The sequence below is a fragment of the Panulirus ornatus genome, chromosome 8 (assembly GCF_036320965.1).
Source record: "Panulirus ornatus isolate Po-2019 chromosome 8, ASM3632096v1, whole genome shotgun sequence".
Taxonomy (NCBI): Eukaryota; Metazoa; Arthropoda; class Malacostraca; order Decapoda; family Palinuridae; genus Panulirus; species Panulirus ornatus.
The window spans coordinates 32,429,755-32,453,650 of record NC_092231.1 but is presented as its reverse complement, the minus strand read 5'-3'; the positions used below and the strand labels follow the sequence as shown (position 1 = coordinate 32,453,650).

Here is a 23,896-nt window from a genome sequence, read left to right as displayed (position 1 = left end):
TACATGTATATGTTAAAATGTATAGGTATGTATATGTGCGTGTATGGACATGTATGTATATACATGTGTATGTGGGTGGGTTGGGCCATTCTTTTGTCTGTTTCCTTGCGCTACCTCGCTAATGCAGGAGACAGCAACAAAGTAAAAATATATATATATATATATATATATATATATATATATATATATATATATATATATATATATATATATTGTTTACCAAATCATTTTCCCTAACCCTCTCACTTTGCACACCACCTCGACCAAAACACCCTATATCTGCCACTCTATCATCAAACACATTCAACAAACCTTCAAAATACTCACTCCATCTCCTTCTCACATCACCACTACTTGTTATCACCTCCCCATTTGCGCCCTTCACTGAAGTTCCCATTTGCTCCCTTGTCTTACGCACTTTATTTACCTCCTTCCAGAACATCTTTTTATTCTCCCTAAAATTTAATGATACTCTCTCACCCCAACTCTCATTTGCCCTCTTTTTCACCTCTTGCACCTTTCTCTTTACCTCCTGTCTCTTTCTTTTATACATCTCCCACTCAATTGCATTTTTTCCCTGCAAAAATCGTCCAAATGCCTCTCTCTTCTCTTTCACTAATAATCTTACTTCTTCATCCCACCACTCACTACCCTTTCTAATCAACCCACCTCCCACTCTTCTCATGCCACAAGCATCTTTTGTGCAATCCATCACTGATTCCCTGAATACATCCCATTCCTCCCCCACTCCCCTTACTTCCATTGTTCTCACCTTTTTCCATTCTGTACTCAGTCTCTCCTGGTACTTCCTCACACAAGTCTCCTTCCCAAGCTCACTTACTCCCACCACCCTCTTCACCCCAACATTCACTCTTCTTTTCTGAAAACCCATACAAATCTTCACCTTAGCCTCCACAAGATAATGATCAGACATCCCTCCAGTTGCACCTCTCAGCACATTAACATCCAAAAGTCTCTCTTTCACGCGCCTGTCAATTAACACGTAATCCAATAACGCTCTCTGGCCATCTCTCCTACTTACATACGTATACTTATGTATATCTCGCTTTTTAAACCAGGTATTCCCAATCACCAGTCCTTTTTCAGCACATAAATCTACAAGCTCTTCACCATTTCCATTTACAACACTGAACACCCCATGTATACCAATTATTCCCTCAACTGCCACATTACTCACCTTTGCATTCAAATCACCCATCACTATAACCCGGTCTCGTGCATCAAAACCACTAACACACTCATTTAGCTGCTCCCAAAACACTTGCCTCTCATGATCTTTCTTCTCATGCCCAGGTGCATATGCACCAATAATCACCCATCTCTCTCCATCAACTTTCAGTTTTACCCATATTAATCGAGAATTTACTTTCTTACATTCTATCACATACTCCCACAACTCCTGTTTCAGGAGTACTGCTACTCCTTCCCTTGCTCTTGTCCTCTCACTAACCCCTGACTTTACTCCCAAGACATTCCCAAACCACTTTTCCCCTTTACCCTTGAGCTTCGTTTCACTCAGAGCCAAAACATCCAGGTTCCTTTCCTCAAACATACTACCTATCTCTCCTTTTTTCACATCTTGGTTACATCCACACACATTTAGACACCCCAGTCTGAGCCTTCGAGGAGGATGAGCACTTCCCGCGTGACTCCTTCTTCTGTTTCCCATTTTAGAAAGTTAAAAAATACAAGGAGGGGAGGATTTCTGGCCCCCACGCTCCCGTCCCCTCTAGTCGCCTTCTACGACACGCGAGGAAGAGGTAGCAAAAGCTTTGCGGAAGATGAAAGCCGGCAAGGCAGCAGGTTTGGATGGTATTGCAGTGGAATTTATTAAAAAAGGGGGTGACTGTATTATTGACTGGTTGCTAAGGTTATTTAATGTATGTATGACTCATGGTGAGGTGCCTGAGGATTGGCGGAATGCATGCATAGTGCCATTGTACAAAGGCAAAGGGGATAAGAGTGAGTGCTCAAATTACAGAGGTATAAGTTTGTTGAGTATTCCTGGTAAATTATATGGGAGGGTATTGACTGAGGGGGTGAAGGCATGTACAGAGCATCAGATTGGGGGAAGAGCAGTGTGGTTTCAGAAGTGGTAGAGGATGTGTGGATCAGGTGTTTGCTTTGAAGAATGTATGTGAGAAATACTTAGAAAAGCAAATGGATTTGTATGTAACATTTATGGATCTGGAGAAGGCATATGATAGAGTTGATAGAGATGCTCTGTGGAAAGTATTAAGAATATATGGTGTGGGAGGCAAGTTCTTAGAAGCAGTGAAAAGTTTTTATCGAGGATGTAAGGCATGTGTACGTGTAGGAAGAGAGGAAAGTGATTGGTTCTCAGTGAATGTAGGTTTGCGGCAGGGGTGTGTGATGTCTCCATGGTTGTTTAATTTGTTTATGGATGGGGTTGTTAGGGAGGTGAATGCAAGAGTTTTGGAAAGAGGGGCAAGTATGAAGTCTATTGGGGATGAGAGAGCTTGGGAAGTGAGTCAGTTGTTGTTCACTGATGATACAGCGCTGGTGGCTGATTCATGTGAGAAACTGCAGAAGCTGGTGACTGAGTTTGGTAAAGTGTGTGAAAGAAGAAAGTTAAGAGTAAATGTGAATAAGAGCGGGGTTATTGGGTACAGTAGGGTTGAGGGTCAAGTCAATTGAGAGGTGAGTTTGAATGGAGAAAAACTGGAGGAAGTAAAGTGTTTTAGATATCTGGGAGTGGATCTGGCAGCGGATGGAACCATGGAAGCGGAAGTGGATCATAGGGTGGGGGAGGGGGCGAAAATCCTGGGAGCCTTGAAAAATGTGTGGAAGTCGAGAACATTATCTCAGAAAGCAAAAATGGGTATGTTTGAAGGAATAGTGGTTCCAAAAATGTTGTATGGTTGCGAGGCGTGGGCTATGGATAGAGTTGTGCGCAGGAGGATGGATGTGCTGGAGATGAGATGTTTGAGGACAATGTGTGGTGTGAGGTGGTTTGATCGAGTAAGTAACGTAAGGGTAAGAGAGATGTGTGGAAATAAAAAGAGCGTGGTTGAGAGAGCAGAAGAGGGTGTTTTGAAATGGTTTGGGCACATGGAGAGAATGAGTGAGGAAAGATTGACCAAGAGGATATATGTGTCGGAGGTGGAGGGAACGACGAGAAGTGGGAGACCAAATTGGAGGTGGAAAGATGGAGTGAAAAAGATTTTGTGTGACTGGGGCCTGAACATGCAGGAGGGTGAAAGGAGGGCAAGGAATAGAGTGAATTGGATCGATGTGGTATACCGGGGTTGACGTGCTGGCAGTGGATTGAATCAAGGCATGTGAAGCGTCTGGGGTAAACCATGGAAAGCTGTGTAGGTATGTATATTTGCGTGTGTGGACATATGTATATACATGTGTATGGGGGTGGGTTGGGCCATTCCTTTCGTCTGTTTCCTTGCGCTACCTCGCAAACGCGGGAGACAGCGACAAAGCAAAAAAATATATATATATTTTTTTTTTTTATTATATATATATATATATATATATATATATATATATATATATATATATATATATATATATGTATATATATATATGGGAGTGGGGAGCTGGAAATCCTCCCCTCTCGTTTTTTTTAATTTTCCAAATGAAGGAACAGAGAAGGGGCCAGGTGAGGATATTCCCTCAAAGGCCCAGTCCTCTGTTCTTAACGCTACCTCGCTAATGCGGGAAATGGCGAATAGTATGAAAGAAAGATATATATATATATATATATATATATATATATATATATATATATATATATATATATATATATATATATATATTTTTTTTGTTGCTGTCTCCCGCGTTTGCGAGGTAGCGCAAGGAAACAAACGAAAGAAATGGCCCAACCCACCCCCATACACATGTATATACATACGTCCACACACGCAAATATACATACCTACACAGCTTTCTATGGTTTACCCCAGACGCTTCACATGCCCTGATTCAATCCACTGACAGCACGTCAACCCCGGTATACCACATCGATCCAATTCACTCTATTCCTTGCCCTCCTTTCACCCTCCTGCATGTTCAGGCCCCGATCACACAAAATCTTTTTCACTCCATCTTTCCACCTCCAATTTGGTCTCCCACTTCTCGTTCCCTCCACCTCCGACACATATATCCTCTTGGTCAATCTTTCCTCACTCATTCTCTCCATGTGCCCAAACCATTTCAAAACACCCTCTTCTGCTCTCTCAACCACGCTCTTTTTATTTCCACACATCTCTCTTACCCTTGTGTTACTTACTCGATCAAACCACCTCACACAACACATTGTCCTCAAACATCTCATTTCCAGCGCATCCATCCTCCTGCGCACAACTCTATCCATAGCCCACGCCTCGCAACCATACAACATTGTTGGAACCACTATTCCTTCAAACATACCCATTTTTGCTTTCCGAGATAATGTTCTCGACTTCCACACATTCTTCAAGGCTCCCAGGATTTTCGCCCCCTCCCCCACGCTATGATCCACTTCCGCTTCCATGGTTCCATCCGCTGCCAGATCCACTCCCAGATATCTAAAACACTTTACTTCCTCCATATATATAAATATATATATATTTTTTTTTCTTTTTATACTTTGTCGCTGTCTCCCGCGTTTGCGAGGGAGCGCAAGGAAACAGACGAAAGAAATGGCCCAACCCCCCCCCCATACACATGTATATACATACGTCCACACACGCAAATATACATACCTACACAGCTTTCCATGGCTTACCCCAGACGCTTCACATGCCTTGATTCAATCCACTGACAGCACGTCAGCCCCGGTATACCACATCGCTCCAATTCACTCTATTCCTTGCCCTCCTTTCACCCTCCTGCATGTTCAGGCCCCAATCACAAAATCTTTTTCACTCCATCTTTCCACCTCCAATTTGGTCTCCCTCTTCTCCTTGTTCCCTCCACCTCCGACACATATATCCTCTTGGTCAATCTTTCCTCACTCATCCTCTCCATGTGCCCAAACCACTTCAAAACACCCTCTTCTGCTCTCTCAACCACGCTCTTTTTATTTCCACACATCTCTCTTACCCTTACGTTACTCACTCGATCAAACCACCTCACACCACACATTGTCCTCAAACATCTCATTTCCAGCACATCCATCCTCCTGCGCACAACTCTATCCATAGCCCACGCCTCGCAACCATACAACATTGTTGGAACCACAACGTTATTGGATTACGTGTTAATTGACAGGCGTGCGAAAGAGAGACTTTTGGATGTTAATGTGCTGAGAGGTGCAACTGGAGGGATGTCTGATCATTATCTTGTGGAGGCTAAGGTGAAGATTTGTATGGGTTTTCAGAAAAGAAGAGTGAATGTTGGGGTGAAGAGGGTGGTGAGAGTAAGTGAGCTTGAGAAGGAGACCTGTGTGAGGAAGTACCAGGAGAGACTGAGTACAGAATGGAAAAAGGTGAGAACAATGGAAGTAAGGGGAGTGGGGGAGGAATGGGATGTATTTAGGGAATCAGTGATGGATTGCACAAAAGATGCTTGTGGCATGAGAAGAGTGGGAGGTGGGTTGATTAGAAAGGGTAGTGAGTGGTGGGATGAAGAAGTAAGAGTATTAGTGAAAGAGAAGAGAGAGGCATTTGGGCGATTTTTGCAGGGAAAAAATGCAATTGAGTGGGAGATGTATAAAAGAAAGAGACAGGAGGTCAAGAGAAAGGTGCAAGAGGTGAAAAAAAGGGCAAATGAGAGATGGGGTGAGAGAGTATCATTAAATTTTAGGGAGAATAAAAAGATGTTCTGGAAGGAGGTAAATAAAGTGCGTAAGACAAGGGAGCAAATGGGAACTTCAGTGAAGGGCGCAAATGGGGAGGTGATAACAAGTAGTGGTGATGTGAGAAGGAGATGGAGTGAGTATTTTGAAGGTTTGTTGAATGTGTTTGATGATAGAGTGGCAGATATAGGGTGTTTTGGTCGAGGTGGTGTGCAAAGTGAGAGGGTTAGGGAAAATGATTTGGTAAACAGAGAAGAGGTAGTGAAAGCTTTGCGGAAGATGAAAGCCGGCAAGGCAGCAGGTTTGGATGGTATTGCAGTGGAATTTATTAAAAAAGGGGGTGACTGTATTGTTGACTGGTTGGTAAGGTTATTTAATGTATGTATGACTTATGGTGAGGTGCCTGAGGATTGGCAGAATGCGTGCATAGTGCCATTGTACAAAGGCAAAGGGGATAAGAGTGAGTGCTCAAATTACAGAGGTATAAGTTTGTTGAGTATTCCTGGTAAATTATATGGGAGGGTATTAATTGAGAGGGTGAAGGCATGTACAGAGCATCAGATTGGGGAAGAGCAGTGTGGTTTCAGAAGTGGTAGAGGATGTGTGGATCAGGTGTTTGCTTTGAAGAATGTATGTGAGAAATACTTAGAAAAGCAAATGGATTTGTATGTAGCATTTATGGATCTGGAGAAGGCATATGATAGAGTTGATAGAGATGCTCTGTGGAAGGTATTAAGAATATATGGTGTGGGAGGAAAGTTGTTAGAAGCAGTGAAAAGTTTTTATCGAGGATGTAAGGCATGTGTACGTGTAGGAAGAGAGGAAAGTGATTGGTTCTCAGTGAATGTAGGTTTGCGGCAGGGGTGTGTGATGTCTCCATGGTTGTTTAATTTGTTTATGGATGGGGTTGTTAGGGAGGTAAATGCAAGAGTTTTGGAAAGAGGGGCAAGTATGAAGTCTGTTGGGGATGAGAGAGCTTGGGAAGTGAGTCAGTTGTTGTTCGCTGATGACACAGCGCTGGTGGCTGATTCATGTGTGAAACTGCAGAAGCTGGTGACTGAGTTTGGTAAAGTGTGTGGAAGAAGAAAGTTAAGAGTAAATGTGAATAAGAGCAAGGTTATTAGGTACAGTAGGGTTGAGGGTCAAGTCAATTGGGAGGTGAGTGTGAATGGAGAAAAACTGGAGGAAGTTAAGTGTTTTAGATATCTGGGAGTGGATCTGGCAGTGGATGGAACCATGGAAGCGGAAGTGGATCATAGGGTGGGGGAGGGGGCGAAAATTCTGGGGGCCTTGAAGAATGTGTGGAAGTCGAGAACATTATCTCGGAAAGCAAAAATGGGTACGTTTGAAGGAATATATATATATATATATATATATATATATATATATATACACACTCTGCCAATTTTATAGCCAGTCACCATGCCAAAGTTATTCACAATTACACTTAAACTCTACAATGGTGTTCCACAAGGAGCATTTCTTTCTCTGTCTTCAGTCTATTTTGACACAACCTTCCATTATCTTAAGCAAACCACAACTCTAAGGTCCTTTTATATGTAGATGACCTCACAAGCTTATCATAACACCCCGACACCACAGCTGCAGTATTAATCATGTAGCAGTACATTACATAACTGAAACAATGACTCACCCAGATCAGAATGTCTGTAATTCCACTGAAGTCTTAAGTCACTAACTTAATCCCAGAGAGAAATCCAGACCACACCCTCCAGTCACCTGGAATGGACAGTCACTGCAACTGAACAAAACATTAACAATTCTAGGCATCGCATATGATACATGTGACATCTCCCCACACCAATAACATACACAAAAATAAGCCACACACTAAATGCCATCAGAACACTAACTGGCACCAGATGTGGACAAGAAAAAGAATCCCTCTACAAAGCAATATCTGTAAACAGTTTACTTGCTCTACTTTTGAATTATGTCACACCAGGTCTTCCACCCTCTCAAAGTAAATATAACAAAGCTGCAAACCACACAAAATAGTACACTTAGAACAATCACTGCTGCCTAGAAACCTCAAATGCTCATCATCAACTCAATAAAGCAAAGCTCCTAACACAGTCACCATAATATGTTTCACACTCAATTCTCTGCCACAGCACAAGATCCCCCCTATCCAAACCACTCTATAACCAACCACCAACCCCCAAGACGAAATGAAATGCTTACCTGTCTCATACTTCAGTAGCCTCTTCTTACAGGTCTCTCTCTACCAATGAATATAACTGAAAAAACACACTGAAATAACCAGACAGGTGTTAAACAGCCTATCTCCCGACTCAATCTTAAACTCCAACCCATCAGACAAAAGTGAAGAATAGGAGGTTATAACCAAGACATCAGTGGTAACCAGTTATGGTTACATTAGATTGAGAGTCATCAAGCTAGGATGTACTTAGAAAAGCTAAGAATTTTGAATGCATGATGAAATTCAATGGGATATTCACCAAGTGTGATAAGGAGGAGAGGGATAAAAGAAAAGAATACAGTCAGAAGGCAGGTGATTTAAATGATAATGTCATACTGAAAGTAATGTACTCAAATGTTTTTGGGTTACTTGACAGCAAGAAAGGAAAGAAGGTAGAGGAGGAAGAGAAATAGCCCTCTTGATAAAAAAGAGCCTGAAGTTTCAAGCAATAGTGGGGAATATTTTATTCAAACTAGGCAAAATGGGTATACTGTACTAACAGTAGGGAAGAAGAGCATAGTGGTGGTATTCATAGACAATACTCAAAAAATCTGCAACGAACCATAAAAAAATAAAAAATGGTAATGAAAGAACAACCTGGATGGTACATGAAGCAGTGAAACACTCACTTTTTAGAGATGGTTAAGCACTGATAACAGGATTTCAATTATGAATAGACAGACGAGAGGAATTTGGATCCTCATGGTGACACAAGTTTTTAGTGAGCATACTTGAAAATTCCCTATACCAGCATGTCACAGACACATGCACACTAGGATAAGGGGAACTGATGTAATACACCATAACTAGACCTTATCTTCACTCATACTAGTATGGATACTGAGAACATTATATACAATACACTACTTAGAAGAAGTGATTATGTGATAAAAGAGAACATAAGAAGAGCAGAGGTGAGAAAGGAAATAAAGAGGATGTATAATCATGGAAATTACACAAAACGTTATAACTTCTATGGTGAAATAGACTAGGAAATCAAATTCAGGGCAATGTGTTGAGAGTTTTTGTCAAGTTTATAATGAAGAAGTAAAGGCATGGGCATCTCAAGCCTCAAATACAGAGGAAGTGGTACGAAAGAGGAAACAATGGTTTAATAGTAAATGTCAAAATGCAAGGAACTCCAAGATGTGAAGTGGAAAATATATAAATAGCACTCAGGCCAACTAGCATTTGCAAGGTATAAGAGAGAACAGGATGAGTATAGGAGGCTAATAAAAGAGGAATAAAGAAACTTTAAAAAGATTATTGTGAACAAAGCAGCAGAAAATTCAATAATATTTCATATATTTAGTCATCTCCTTTCTTAATAAATTCAACTGCATTATCATCCACTCCACCTGCCTTGCCACATTTCATCTTGCATAAGGCTTTCACCACCTCTTTTCTATTCACCAAACCCCTCTCCATGATTCTCACTTTATATACCACCCTGACCCAAAAATCTCTACATCAGCCACTCTATCCTCAAACACATTCCATCATCCTTCAAAATACTCACTCCATCTCCTTTCCATTGGTGATTGTACATATACCTCTTCATGGTGAAGCGGTATAAAAGAAAAGAATACAGTTAGAAGGCAGGTGTGTTAGATGATAAAGTCATCTTTCTGATGTCTGTTCCCTTCAGGAACTCCCTGAAAGGGAAGGCCAAGGCAAAAGTCTCCACAACTGGTGAACTCCTATGCCACTTCTTAGCCTTTTAGTGCCTTACCCTTAACAGGTCACCTCTAACTGGTGCTACCTTATGTTCCAATCTACTACCTAATGCTTACACCTAAATTTTCCTACCTCCTAATTATACTGAATGTTCTTACCTAAGACTTCTATTTATTATTCGTATCATCATGCCAAAAAGGAGGGCTAGCAAAAAAGCACTCGCTTCAAGAAAATCTAGAGTTATGAAGAATTAGCTGTGTGAGTTAAGCGCTATCAATTGTCATGTGTGACAAGGAGAGACTGAATACTGAAGAGAATTTCAGCAGTCCATGTTTGGATGAGGTAGAAAGAAAAGACATCTGCCTGGGTCAGAGGAGTGCAACATGACTCCCACTGAAGTGCTGGCACACTATGCATTAATTACTAACCTTCCAGATATCCAAGCAGGTAGTACCAGTGCCTTTGGGAAAAGGCAAATAAGTATGAAAAAAGTATGACTATATGTATATATTCATACATTTCCATACTTACTTGCCATTTCCTGCACTGGTACTGGTACTACCTGCCTAGATATCTGGAGGATTAGTAACTGCAGCAAAGTGAGCTAGCACTTCAATGATCATTGGGTGACCATGGAAACATAATCAGTGATTATTTCTGACTGAAAATTTTTAGTGATAAATGGTAAACAATATAACACACAAAAATGAAATTACCTGAGATTCTTTTCCACTGTAAAATTCCATTAATTGTTAGAAATCACTTGGCTTTGCCAACCAAGGTCTGAGGATGAACAAGCAGGTACAAAAGTAATCACAGGGGTTGTAGCTGGAAGTTTCTATTCATGGCATAAGGTTAGTTAGTTGGTTGAGGGGGCTATAGGCCTCTCAGCTGCCAGGGTCATTAAGGCCATCAACCTCAAGCTACATCCACCAACCAAAACATCTTGAACACCTTCAGGTGTAAAAGATAATTTTAAGACCACATGCATTCTCACTATGTGGCCCATGCATAGCATAAATCTGCAAGCTCTGAGTTAAGTGATAAGACAATGATAAAGTACTTGGATATGATAAATATGTAAATAATGTTTTCAATATTATTATAATAGAGGAAGATCATAAGGTACCATGGAGTAGTTTTTTTTTTTTTTACATGTTTTATACTTGATTTGATATATAACATTCTCTCTGCCTAATCGTAATTCCAGATGAGCTGTAGCAGCCTCTATTGGAGTAACCTTTTGAATCTTCAGAGTAAACAACTTGAAAATCTTATTAACTTTTCCCATCACATTGGTACTCAGCATTCTAAAAATGTATTGTATATAATGAGATCTAGCAGGTGGGATCTGTAAGAGGACAAATGCCCTTAAACTTCTTTTGAGCTTGAGCACACAGCATCAGTGAAGCAACAGCAACTAACAATCCAAAAGTTCCTTACAATTATTGAGATTTGAATATGGTTACTGATATGGTCATCATTAATGCCTTTGTATGTACATATGACTAAACAGATGTATATTATTTAACTATTTACAGAGTATGTGCCCTGTGTATTACAAGAGCTTGTGAATCCTGACAGGCTATACATCATCCCTTGTAGCAATACATATGTTAATACATTATTTTGGTCTGAAAAACATATTACTGATCACATGGAAAACAACCCCAGTTCTTGCAACTGTTCAAGAAATTTATGGAGTACTGTTAACATGTACTTCATTTGATCAAAATATATTTTTCAGATTCAATCAAACCTTTTCCAAAGTAATGAGAATGTATGAAGATCCAGTGCTGGATGACACATAAACTATATAGCACCTCATACATACCTATATGCCTAGTATTTTCATACCCAGAAGTTAGTTAAGGACCACTGCTGTATATGGCATAGTTTCTACTCTCCTGAAAATACAAACTATATGGAATCTAAGTGTCAAAACTTTCAGTACAGAAAACATTCAATATACCAGATCATTTTATGCAAGCTACTAGTTACTAATTTGAGTAAAATATCTATATTTACATTTCTTTTACTTTCATATATTTCAAAAACATAATCTCTCATGCATCAAGCATGGTAATTCAAGCGTTTAATATTTCTTTTGTATACAACTTCTTTAAGTCTACCAACAGAGTTAAAAAAATGGAAGATTTTATCTTAAAGTAGTATCATATAGTTTTGAAAGGGGTTTCAGCAGCACATTTTCCATGTAATACAAATGATCAACTTAGAAACTGCTCTGAGTCCACTGGACAAGTTTTGCCTGGATAGTTTTTCATAAAGAAAAGGCAACTTGTAGATGATTATTGAGTAATGTGGCATTTCTCGCTCTTCATCTGCCATATCATCTCCCTCTCCTCCTCCTGGGTTCATAGATATCTTAGGAGTCTTTTCCTTATTTATACAGAATTCATGGCCAAATATGCTACCTCACTGATATAGGAAACAGCGATAAAGTATGATAAATGAATATATATATATATATATATATATATATATATATATATATATATATATATAAACATACCCATTTTTGCTTTCCGAGATAATGTTCTCGACTTCCACACATTCTTCAAGGCCCCCAGAATTTTCGCCCCCTCCCCCACCCTATGATCCACTTCCGCTTCCATGGTTCCATCCGCTGCCAGATCCACTCCCAGATATCTAAAACACTATATATATAAATAGATAGATTTATAAACCAAAACTCCAACATTCAGTTTTACAGAGTAAGGGTTCAAACTTATGTGGTTGGCATAGTTTACATACATTTGAAAAGAATAAATATATATTCATAATTTGTTTGAGAGGTGAAAGAGTATTAAAAGCATGACAGATGACCAATATTGACTGGATAGTAAATAAAACGATCAATAAGAAAATGGCTGCAGCCAGGTGATGAGCTTTTCCATACAATTGAAACAATAAACATTTTACCTTTGTCTAGAGCTGATGAAAAAAAATGAATATATCTCAGATTGCTAATACTAACAGAATAATAGATAAACATGGTAAAAAATGAAAGGAAAAAACAAAAAATGAAAGAAAGATGGCAGTTAGGTGTTGGGCCTCTGTCCTACTCAAGGAAGACCTAAGACATGAGTGCTGCTTTGCTCCTCTGCGCTTGCTTCTTTATCTTAGCACTTGCTTTTTACCAGGTTTTATTTACTGTTTGGGTGACAATTGTAATAAAAAGCTTCTGTTTTTCATCACCCTTAGACAAGCAAGAAATAAATGTCTATTCTTTAAAAGTATGAAGAGGCCCATCAAGGCTGTAACGTTGCAAACTGGAGAGGCCCATCAAAGCTGTAACCTTGCTTCCAAGTGTTTGTTTCTTTATGTTAGCTCTCATTGCTCACCATCCTTTATCTGAGACTTTAACTGTTTCTTTACCTTACCTTCAGACAAGCATAAAACAAATGTTTCTTCTTTTAAACCTATGGCCCATAAAATAAACATTTATTCTTTTCAAAGTTATGGCCATTGCCTAGATACCATCTTCCATTTTTTTTTTTTATTATCATTCATATTTCATTTATCATTCTAGAGCAAGAGAGCAGATGTGTGCAAATGAGGCTATTGTATGTTTTTTTCTGATGCTACCTCATAAGGGCAGGAAAAGCATTTGGGTATAAAAACAGAACTACTGATAATCCCTTTGTAATCTGTCCTAAGTCTTGACACTTCAACTGTCAAATTATTTTTTACTTCAATTAAATGTAGATAAGATATTTCTGGGGCCTCCCTCCTCCCATTCCAGAATGTACCAGGGAACCCTCCCCTGCTGCCTTTTTCCACTTGCTGGATTTTTTATGTAATAGTGAGTACAGTACACTAATTGAAACTTCATAAATTTTTTCCATACAGAAATACATCTCCTGCCAGCCCAAGGTAACATCAGGAATAGATGAACAGTAGCCTTATTTGCACACATCCACTCTCTACTGTCAAGTGAAATGTTCCAAAACCAGATCACACTATCCACAGCCACGGCTCACCTATGATTTATCTTGACTGCTTCTTATGTCTTGGATCAGCTAATTGACACCACAGTACAGCACTTCCAATGTAACACATCATTCCAAATCATTGTATCCCATGCGTGCCTCTCCTCTTTCCAAATGTTCAAACCCCTGTACCCCTAAGCTTATATTCACCCATCTCCCTCTTGGTTTTCCCCTTCTCCATTCTCCCTCCACTTCTGACATGTGGATCCTTCTTTGCTCATCTTTTCCACATCTGAAGCATTTCAGCACACCCTAGTCATAATACACATATTACTGCACCTCTGTCTTATGCTGTTCTTCCTTACACTGTCAACCAGTTTTATGCTGTTCTTCCTTAAACTGTCAACCCTCTACAAACAACATGTTGTCTATAGGTACTTCGCTTCCAACATATCCACCATCTTATGCTTTTGTACACCAGCCTTTGCTATTGATGCTACTACATTTGCTCTTACCCAGTAGTTTAGAGCAATGTCCATATGATTAACTCACATATCTGATACTTACAAACTTGTAGGGACTTTATCTGGACTTGCTTTTACTCCCTCATACTCAAAGGATGTTGCAGCCTTGTTTTTTCATTCTTTCTTAGAAGAAGTGATCTACTTCAGGAGTTTACAAACTCCTGAATGACTGTGACTTAAAAACTTTTGCATCATCAACATACAAACAACATTTGTAGAACATTAGGGAAGAGGTAATGGCAGAAAAAATAAAGAAATAAAAAGAGAGAGAAGCCATGCTAAGGCTTTGTCACATGAGCAGCAGATCTAAGAAATTCCTAATTACGGAGGGTAAATTGGTAAAATATGTGTCTACTGATCCACATTCTCTCACCAACGCAAATAAAAAGGGAACAGTTTAGGTTTATAGAATTTATGAAAAAAAAATCTGAAGGTGTTCCTGAAATTCAGAATTTTGATATTAGTATCTAAAGCAAGATCTGGTGTGGGTTGTATAAACTTCAACGAGTTTATTTCCTCTCTCCCATTCATTAGAACCTCAGATGGATTTTTGCTTTTCCCATATGTGAAATTTCAATTTGCATCTAAATGCCCCTGATATTTCTGAGATTCCATTAACACTCTCTATAGTGCTGATAACTACAAAGGCATTCTTACAGCAAGGGGGATGACAAATCTTTACTTATGTGAACCTCATGATTGCTTTCCCAGCAAATGATCCTGTTAGAAAACCTACACTTTTACATAAAAGACTTTTCAGGTCTGAGGTTGACAGTCAGCCAGAACAAGTTTTCATTCTTACCCATTCAGCTGCACATTTGAGGGCATAATTCAGTCTCTTAAGTCTAACCATGAGCGTACCTTGAAAAACAACCATCCAGACTTAGTGCTCATCTCAGTTATCAGTATCACTTCAGAAATTTGAAATCTGGTGCTCTTAATCTTTCCATTTCCATTTCTGAATGTGGCAAAACTAACCACAGTCCACTCACTAAATCAGTTCATGTCATAGCAAAGGTTGAACTGAATCTTAGTTTTATCAGGCTTTGCATTCATTACAATGAAAATATTGAATATCCTTAGTTCATATCAACAATCATTAGTTTTTACTTAAACTGGCAAATGCTGGAAACACTATATGCAATGAGTCCAGGGAACCTGTAACTCTTTTTAGAAACTTCAACATGTCATTGATGTGGTTATGAATAAAGATCCTTGTCCTTCAACATTACAATTCATGGGGAGGTGGGGTGGGAAAGGTGTCAGTAATCAGAAAATTTGGATAGCTTAAGTAAGCATAAATCATAGTGTACTTGCTCTGACTGTATCTTCCCATATCCTTGACTCAAAATAATAAAGAAAAATCTCATCCAAGTACAATCTCAGTCATCCCTTTTTGGCCTGATTGCCATAGCATAAGCTGGGTAATGAGAGGACATATTTCTTCCCAAGAAATGTGCTACCATGCCCTTTAGCAGCCCATGAACTGTAGTTTAGAAAAATTAATTCTCATTACAGGTGCAAACCTGAATGCACCTGATCTACTTCAAAGAAACAAGAATAACAAGAGGAAGATATATGAACCATACTTTCTGGGGTTTGGTGTTGCTAAACTCTGCCGCAAGTGTGAAGTTGCCCTCAGCAAGACTGAATCATCTTGTCAACAGACAGAAAGGAGTAGAGTCCCATTATTAACCTGCTTCTGTGTGAATCACTTTGTTGCTGTCTCCCGCATTAGGGAGGTAGCACAAGGAAACAGACAAAAGAATGGCCTAACCCAGCCACATACACATGCATATACATACATGCCCGCATATGCACATATACATACCTATACCACAGGTTATATAATAATAATGAAATCAGAAAGAAACTTCTGCAGGTTCACTTTCAAACTTCAAGAGAATTTATCCACGCTACCCTTGAACAGTGAACTCTTCACGTTCCATAGAATTACCACATATACACTCAAGGAAAGTATTCTGTTAATCAAAAGAGGAATTTATCTGTATTCTGTAGTTCCACTCTATTAACCCTGTGAAGACAGTATCTTTCATCTTTTTTTATGTATGACTAAAATGTTATAAAAATTTGCAAAATAAATGTGCTTTTAACCAAGCATTATAATGTGTTTTTCCAATAAACTCGGCTCCTACTTCATTCATAAGTTGAGCAATCTTCCTAGCTTGGATCAATCAGGTACATAATGAACCTTCCCCAGACACCTAGTCAAAATTTGACTCATTACTATATTTGAAGAAACTATATAGGAACACTCAAAACTTCAGCAATGTATTTTGCATACACACTTTACTTTCAGAGTATATTGTATATTGTATATTGTAAGAAAGAAAAGAGTGAAAATCTGAAAAGTGTCTTGGGGAAAGGCAGACAGGAATTAAAATTACCCACTTTATTTGTTTTATGGACTTTGCAAAGTCTGTGAGTTTATGCAAATGAAAGTTAAAAGAAATAGTATAAATAGAGACATTTTGAATATGCTCTCTTTACTTTGAAATGAGAGGCTGATTTTGTAAAAGGCATTTCATCTACAACTTAGTCTTAAAGTGAATAGTTTTTTAAGAAAAACTAATGTTTTACTGCAGTTATAAATCTATAAAGCTGGGTCCTTACTTTTACTTCATGGGCATAAAATTATCACAGTCATACTTATTTAGCCACTAAATTATGTATTAACTTTCAAAGTATGTGTAAACTTGCACACTGTTACTACCTAATTCTTTGGAAGGTCTGAATGCGACTCAAGTTGTCCTAAGCCTTAGACATTAACTTCCTGCTGATGACGAACCTTCTTGCAGTTAAGAAGGTAGCACATAAACATTAGAAAGGTACCTGAAGAGAGACTGGCCACTGAGAACCAAATGACACCATCGTAGTCACCTGTGGTGTCTGCAATGGATCCTGGAAAATGAAGACAGCAATTTCAAATACACACATACATTCAGATAATCCAATATACAATACATAATTGTAAGTGTGTGTGTGTGTGTGTGTACAAATGGAGTTAAATGATGCATGGGAATCAAATAATTGTTTAATAAATGGGGAGGTTAAAACCCCACTTTGTTTGGTCATTTGTGAACCCTAGTGTTTGGGATAAAGCTCCCTCCTGAAGAGGATGTCCGTCTAGTAGGCTTTAGGATGAACCATCTTCCATGTCTGGGATCCCTTCCTCTTACTCCAAAAATGTAAGTAGTCACTTTACTTAAATGGGGATATAAAAACTGATATATCACATCTGGTGGGTTTTTATGCTTTGGAAGGGTTGGTAACTCTCATCAATGACATATTTTGTGTACCGGTATGCAAGTAAGAGAGGCTGCTATTTGATCACATCATTATGATATGGGAATTCTGCAAGGAAAATAAGTCTGTCATCAGTGAGGCCCATGATGTGATCTATGGCATCCGCCCTATTAAGAAGAGCTTAAATAGGAATTTTAAGCGTTAGAGAAACCAAGAAGTGTTTGATCATGAGCTTAAGCTCGAGATCCAGCCAAGTCTTAGGTAACTAAATGAATCCTGACAATATCCCTCCAGACAGTATAACTTGAGAACTGTTAGAATTTGAAGCCTCTGTGAAAGCCATCCTTTGTAATCTATGTCCAAGGCATATGATACTTGTAACTTATGTCCAAGGCATATGATGCCTTGCATCATCATAGCATGTAGTGATATGACGATGCATGAGAGGGCAGTGTGGCTAGAAATGACTGATGTGAATCACTTGTGTAAAGATCTACCGGTGGAGCAGTTGCCAATAGTGGCACATCACTGAAAATTTTGTCTCTCTCCCTGCATGCACTGTTCCTCTCCTAAATAACTCAGTTTTTAAATCAGGGTGAAATGTGTTCCTCTCCTAAATACCTCAGTTTTTAAATCTGGGTGAAATGTAAGGGTAATTAAAAGAAGCTCTCTGGGCTGTTTATCTGTAAGTAATGCATGACATTTGAACTTCAAATTTAGAAGAATACAGCAACACACAAGAATAAAAAGTTTTTGATTTGCAAACAAAAGTCTATGCACATGAAATTTGGAGTGAAAGCTGCCTACAGGATTCTGTAGTGAGCTTTTGATTTAAGCAGCATATATAATTCATCCTCCTAACACTCATTAATTAATGATATAGTTTCAAGGGACTGAAAAACCATTGATAATCACATTAGTTAGGATTAATTTGGAAGGCAAAGCACAGTTTTGCCTTCAGCATGTCTGGAAGCCTGAATATATCAAATAATTCCTGCTTCCACTTGTATTCCTAAAGATTTTGTTTTTCTACATCTGTCTCCATGAGTGCTTTTGCTGCTCTTCTGAGGAAAGAAAAAAGGTTGAAGACTCCTTGCATTAGGCTTTTCTGCAGAGGCCTTCTCTAGTACTGAAAGCCAAATCTAACTGAAATGAAAACAGCTTATTTGCCACTGGAATACAAAGTTCTAATGTTGCATTATTCAGTGAGAAGTGCAAAGCTGTTAACCACAGTGGATCTCGTAGTTAAACATACAACTTTTCTTTTTCTTTCACATGTGCTCTAATTGGTGGCAGTAACTAAACTATTAAATCAAATTGATATTCCTAGTTGGGATCTATTGTACTTAACAACAATGAAATATGAAACATCGAATCAGTTATTTACAAGATCAAGCACTTTTAGTAAAAAAAAGTTTTCAACTAATAATGCACTCTTTGAACTGACCAAAAGAAAAGGACTATCTATAGTGCCATCATCACATTTTCATAACCAAAAACTTTAGCTGTGATGTGTTCATAATGAAAAAGATGAGCAGAAATAAAGTCTTAGAGCTTTAGATCACTTCTCAGGTACCCCAAAATGCATTAATTTACCCCAACTACTGCCAGAACTCCATCTGTTGCAATTTGACTTGGTATATGAACTTTTTCCAACTCTCTCTCTCTCTCTCTCTCTCTCTCTCTCTCTCTCTCTCTCTCTCTCTCTCTGCATTTTTTCTAAATACTGTGAGCTGTCTTTTAAAGTCACCAGATTCAAAATCTCTTATATTCCATTAACTTAATTATGTAGTTCATCCTGAATTCCTCTAGACTCATTTAGTACTAAACTGCAAGTTGTGGAGTCCTACAGCTAATTTTTTAACTCAGGCACTTCAATACCTAGTTTCCTATCCCCCATGTAATGTTTAAAGGTGATGTTAAGAATTTCATCAAGGGAAAAAATGAGAAAAAGAATGATGTGACAGGTTCACAACACAGTCACTCCATTTCTTAATCAATCACTAACTGATTAGAATACTTTGTTTTTTCTTGGTCAGTTTCCTCACTTTACATACTTTTACAAAATTTATAGTAAGTTGAGCAATTTTCTACCTATCGGTCTATCTATCTCTCTTTTAGGACCTGAACAAGCATGCAAAAGACAATCAACTGGTGTGAAGTGGTATACAGGTGGCCACATGCCATCGTTGGTCTGAACCAGGCATGTGAAGTGGACAGGGAAAATCACAGAAAGGTCTATAGGGCTAAGTTGTTGATAGGGGGCTCTGGTCATGGGGCATCATACATGACAGACAGAGAGTGGATGTGAGACAGAGAGTGGATGTGATCAAATAAGGCCATTTTCATTGAAAAAATAAAGATGAATTTTTTCATACCTGATCACTGTTTCCCATGATGACGTAGTAGCACCAAGAACAGAAGATGAAAGGAAACATTTGATCACATCCATTCTCCAGCTGTCAAGTGTCATGTACTGAAACCATAGCTCTCCATCCACAACTAGGCCCCACAGGCCTTTCTATGGTTTCCCCTGGCTGCTTCATATGACCTGGTTCTGTTCACCAATAGTACATCAATCCCTGTATACCACATCTATCCTATTCACTCTATCCCATGCACAACTTTCACTCCCCTGCATGTTCAGGACCTGATCACTCAAAATCTTTTTCACTTCATCTTTCCATCTCCAATTTGGTCTTCCCTGTTCCTTGTTCTCTCCACTTCTATTTCATTTATCCTCTTTGCCAACCTTTCCTCATCCATTCTCTTCGTATGTCCAGACCATTTCAGCACACCCTCTTCATTTCTCTCAACCACACTCTTTTTGTTACCACACCACTCTCTTACCCTATTATTACTTACTTGATCAAACCACCTCACACCATATATTATCCTCAAACAATTCATTTTCAACACATCCTTATCTACAGTCCATGTCTAACATCCATGGAGCATTGTTCAAACTACCATACCTTCAAACATACTCATTTTTGCCCTCCGAATAATGACTTCTCATACTACACATCCTTCATTTCTCCTAAAACCTTTGTCCCCTCAACCACCCTATGACACATCCACTTCCATGATTCCATTTGTTGCCATGTCCACTTCCAGATATCTAAAACTCTTCACTTCTAACAAATTTCCCCTCTATTCAAACTCAGCTCATATTGCAACTAACTTGTCCCCCAACCCTGCTAAACCTAGAAACCTTGCTTTTATTCACATTTAATCGCAGCTTTCTCCTTAAACACACTTTCCTGTACTCTCACCAACTTCAGCAGTTCCTCACTCAAATCTGCCACCAGAGCTTTGTCATCAGCCCCCTCATTCCCTAAAGACTGCATACTTGCCCCTATCTCCAAGACTCGCATTTAGATCCCTCACCACCCCATCCGTAAACAAATGAAATGGCTATGGTGACATCACACACCCATGTTGCAGGCCAACCTTCACTTAGTTTCACTTAATCTTCTCCCTTTCTACCTGAACACATGCCTTACTTCCTTGATGAAATCTCTGCTATGAGCAGCTTCCCTCCCACACCATATATTCTTAATACCTTCCACAAATTATCTCTATCAAACCTATCATATTCCCTCTCTAGATCCATAAATGCCACATACAACAAGTCCTTCTGTTTCTCTAAGTATTTCTCATACACTTCCTATTAAACAAGCATCTGATCCACACATCTTCTACTACTTCTGAAATCACACTGTTCCTCCCCAACCTGATGCTATGTACATGTCCTCACCCTCTCAATCACTTTTCTTCCAAACAACTTACCAAGTATGTTCAACAAATGTACATCTCTAAGGTCTAAATACTCATCTTTGTCCCCCTTTTATATAGTGGCACTATACATGCATTCTACCAATCCTAAGGCACTACAACATAATCCATACATACAATGAAAATCCTAACAAACCAATTAACAACACAGTCACCCCCTTTCTTAAGAAATTCAATTGCCAATCTCCCACTGTACAGATGCCACATGCATCTCTTGCACATGCCAGCACTGCTTCCCTTAGTAAACACCTCCCATTCCTCATCCACTCCCCTATCTTTGTTTAGTCTCACCTTTTGCCATTCCTCACTCAATCTCTCCTTGTATTTCTTGAAAAAAAAACTCTTTTCCAAGCTCTCCATAATATTTCCTTTGTTCCAAAAACCACTACAAATCTTCATCCTTGCCTCCACAAGGTAATGATCAGACATCCCAACAGCTGCCCCTCTCAACACATTCATACCCTACAGTCTTTCTTTTGCACACCCATCAGATAGTATGTACTTTGAAATGAGAGGCTGATTTTGTAAAAGGCATTTCATCTACAACTTTTAAGAGTATATGGATTGAGAGGTAAGTTGCTAGAAGCAGTGAAAAGTTTTTGCCAAGGATGTAAGGCATGTGTATGAGTAGGAAGAGAGGAAAGTGATTGGTTCCTAGTGAATGTCGGTTTGTGGCAGGGGTGCATGATGTCTCCATGGTTGTTTAATTTGTTTATGGATGGGGTTGTTAGGGAGGTGAATGCATGAGTTTTGGAGAGAGGGGCAAGTATGCAGTCTGCTGTGGATGAGAGGGCTTGGGAAGTGAGTCAGTTGTCGTTTGCTGATGATACAGTGCTGGTAGATGATTCAGGTGAGAAACTGCAGAGGTTGGTGACTGAGTTTGGTAAAGTGTGTGAAAGAAGAAAGTTGAGAGTAAATGTGAATAAGAGCAAGGTTCAGTAGGGTTGGGGGACAAATTAATTGGGAGGTAAGTTTAAATGTAGAAAAACTGGAGGAAGTGAAGTGTTTGAGATATCTGGGAGTGGACTTTGCAGTGGATGGAAACATGGAAGCAAAAGTGAGTCACATTGGGGGAGGAGGCAAAGGTTCTGGGAACAATGAAGAATGTGTGGAAGGTGAGAACGTTATCTCAGAAAGCAAAAATGGGTATGTTTGAAGGAATAGTGATTCAGACAATGTTATATGGTTGCAAGGCATGGGCTATAATGTATATGTATGTATATGTGCATGGGGTGGGCCATTGTTTATCTGTTTCCTTGCGCTACCTTGCTGATGCAGGAGACGGCTATTAAGTATAATAAAATACATATACAAGTACACCACCGAATTTCCAGTAACTGATGGTTTGGCACCTCCTTTAGTTCAGACAAAATTATGTGAGAGAACTTGAAATTACTGCAGCCACCAGACTAGTTTACTAGATGGCCACAAATGGTGTTGTGTGTAGGGCAAGCTTATTTACATTCTTTACACTGCACTTGTTGGTGGTGATACTGCAATTCTGTGAGATTCTTAGCTTATTTTGCTTAAATTTAACCCTAGCTATGGCTTCTAAGACATATGAGAGTGTCACTCGTGGTGTCAAACGTAAACACCAGTCCATATCAATCCAAGATAAAGGAGAACTGTTGAAAAAAATGGACTGTGGTGTTTCGGTGCGTAAGCTGTGTGACATCTACAGTATTGGTTCATCAACTGTTCATGATATAAAGAAGCAAAGGGAGAAAATATTAAAATTCTATGCAGACAGTGATTCCAAGAAGCAAATGACGATTAGAAAAACTATGAAAGATGGTAAGAGTACTGAGCACGATCGAGAGATGACAGAATGGTTTCAACAGCGTTGGAGGGATGGAGTGGAATTGTCAGGGAGCATGATAACGGACCAGGCTAAGTTGTTCCATAAAGAACTTGAATTACAATATGAGCATGACTATAGTGAAGGATGGCTTCGAAGATTCAAGAAGCGCCATGGAATTTCCACGAATAAACTGCGCAGAGAAAAGCGGTCTGCAAACCACGAAGGAGCTGCTGAGTATATGGACGAATTTCCAAAACTCGTAGCTGATGAGCACTTCAGTCCTGAGCAGGTGTATGATGCATACAGAACTGCATTATTTTGGCAATGTACACCTAGGAAAACACTAACAACAGAAGACGAAGACCCCACAGGATTCAAACGGGCATATCTAGGGAAAATAGCACCTATGGCGGTACTGAAATTGCGCCCATCCAAACATATGACACCAATATTTTTTATTCATATTACCTCCGCCAAGGAGATTTTGTTTTTTAACACGTTTGTATGTTTGTTTGTTTGTTCGTCTGTGAGCAACTTTCAACAAAAGTTATGAACAAATTTTCATGAAATTTTCAGGGAAAATCAGAAATAACACAAGGACTAATTGATTAGATTTTGGGAGTGATCTCAATCATTGTGTGGATCCAGGATGCCATTACGGAAATATCGATTTCTGTGAATAACTATTGAACTAATAATGATATCACTGTGATTCCAAATGCCAAAGATATGTTTTTATGGTGAAGAAATCTAACTCTTTACGATCCGAATCATTATCTGGATCCAGGACACCATTATGCCACTGGTGCCCCCCTTCAAGTGGTGCTCAGGGCACCTGCCCTACCTGCCATACCCTAAATACGCCACGAGCTTCAAACA

The 23,896-nt window shown here is 39.1% G+C and overlaps 1 protein-coding gene across 2 annotated transcripts in view; it reads right to left on the bottom strand.

The window, feature by feature from the left end:
* Positions 1-13,500: 13,500 nt before the first annotated feature.
* LOC139749889 (uncharacterized) overlaps positions 13,501-23,896 on the bottom strand; it is a 550,483-nt gene continuing 540,087 nt past the window's right edge. For both annotated transcript variants that reach the window (XM_071664274.1, XM_071664273.1), the window contains one exon: positions 13,501-17,073. In XM_071664274.1, coding sequence (XP_071520375.1) covers positions 16,931-17,073 — 143 coding nt within the window. In that variant the 3' untranslated portion in view covers positions 13,501-16,930. The remainder of the gene's footprint in view (positions 17,074-23,896) is intronic.